Source organism: Cyprinodon variegatus, unplaced genomic scaffold (assembly GCF_000732505.1).
Source record: "Cyprinodon variegatus isolate N-32 unplaced genomic scaffold, C_variegatus-1.0 Scaffold330, whole genome shotgun sequence".
Taxonomy (NCBI): domain Eukaryota; kingdom Metazoa; phylum Chordata; class Actinopteri; order Cyprinodontiformes; family Cyprinodontidae; genus Cyprinodon; species Cyprinodon variegatus.
In genome coordinates this window covers 666,803-668,286 of record NW_015150783.1, presented here as the reverse complement: position 1 = coordinate 668,286, position 1,484 = coordinate 666,803, and the positions used below count along the sequence as shown (strand labels likewise).

General features: G+C 42.3%; 1 protein-coding gene across 1 annotated transcript in view; it reads left to right on the top strand.

Annotated features, from left to right (window-relative positions):
* The window catches only part of stab1 (stabilin 1), a 163,052-nt gene that overhangs the window by 117,137 nt on the left and 44,431 nt on the right, over positions 1-1,484 (top strand). The window contains exon 57 of the mRNA XM_015385033.1: positions 1,009-1,110. Within this exon, the coding sequence (XP_015240519.1) occupies positions 1,009-1,110 (102 nt within the window). The remainder of the gene's footprint in view (positions 1-1,008; positions 1,111-1,484) is intronic.

Here is a 1,484-nt window from a genome sequence, read left to right as displayed (position 1 = left end):
CCTTTAATCAAAATTAAATTAAATTGTCACTTTTCTTCTTGTTTTCCTCTCTATGTTTTGTACTCAGCTGACTTTTCATGCTGTCTCTAAAGGAATGAAAGATTTTTTCCAAGCACTAAGCTCACTTAGCTGATTGCTCCTTCCTGTTTCCAAAAAGGCAAAAGTAAATAACCCAGTCCTTCTTTTCACTGTAGACAAGCATCATATCAATCATATCATGTTTTAAAATAAATTAAATGAAATGAAAGAATCTAGTAAGAGCAAGGCGAGTCTGAGGAATCCAGGAACAGAACTAGATGAGATGAGGCGTGCCAGGAAAGAACGCTGGATTATCTACTCACAAGGAGGCTGAAAAAAATCTGCCATTCACTGGATTACCGGCGGAGAAAGGTTTAACTGATTGGGAGTCTGTATGGTCAGCACAGGTGGAAAGAATGAGCACTCAGCCTGGCAGAGAGGAGCAGAGCAGAATGTAAACACCAGTAAAACTCAGATCTTTAGATTGGTTCTGGTGCTCCCCATCTCCCCATTTATTTTATACAGCAGAAAATAGGATCCTTCAAAGATAATGATTCAGTCATTAGCAATGAAAAGACCAGCTGGGAAGAGAGATTAATAGTAAATGAAATGAAACACAGACCATGAGGGTAAACAGAGATGTTCAGAGATGAACCAGCTACTGCCCTCTGCTGTAAACCTTCACCTTCTGCTCATCATAAAAACCTGAACACATCAGATAACTCTGCTCCATCGGCTCCCGACCGTCTGTCACCATAGCAACCACCGCTCAGCCGGATTTGTTCATGCCTCTTAACTAACCTGCTTCTGTGTGAAACTTTCAACTAAGTTCTATAGAGGCAGCGATTCCTGATTCTTTTCACACTTACAGGCGTTCAGCTGATGTAGACATTTTTTTTTAAAACATAGAACCAGCATGACTAAAATTACTGGGATATTCTCTCAGCTCTGTTGGCTGAGACAATGTGTGAGGTCATGCCTGTTTCCTAGCCTGCAGCTGCGTGAAGGGGAGCTGCGATGACGGCATGGATGGGACCGGCCAGTGTGTCTGCCAGCCAGGTTGGGAAGGAGATCGCTGCCAGAACAAGATTGGTGAGTATGAGAGGAGTATTAGGTCAATGCATGAGCTCAACATAAAAACTGTTCTTCCTTAGCAGCAGTATAATGCTAGGGATGGTAAAAGTATATAATTAATATGGTAGAACCATATGAAAAAAAGACAAAAGACCTCGATTTCTATCCCTAAATCCAATGCTTCCAAGGAGAAGTCCGGTCAGCAATGAATGATCAATGGATCATTATCTAGTAAAGTCCAGATCTGGACCCACCTGCTGGCTAAACTGGACCCAACCTGATTTAAAACATTTAGAAATTACCACATGTTGTCCGACGAAAGTGTCAAATTTCGCTTGCGCCGTTTCTCCTGTTAATACGGTAAAGCCCTCTGGAGCGTCCAGCTCCAGGCT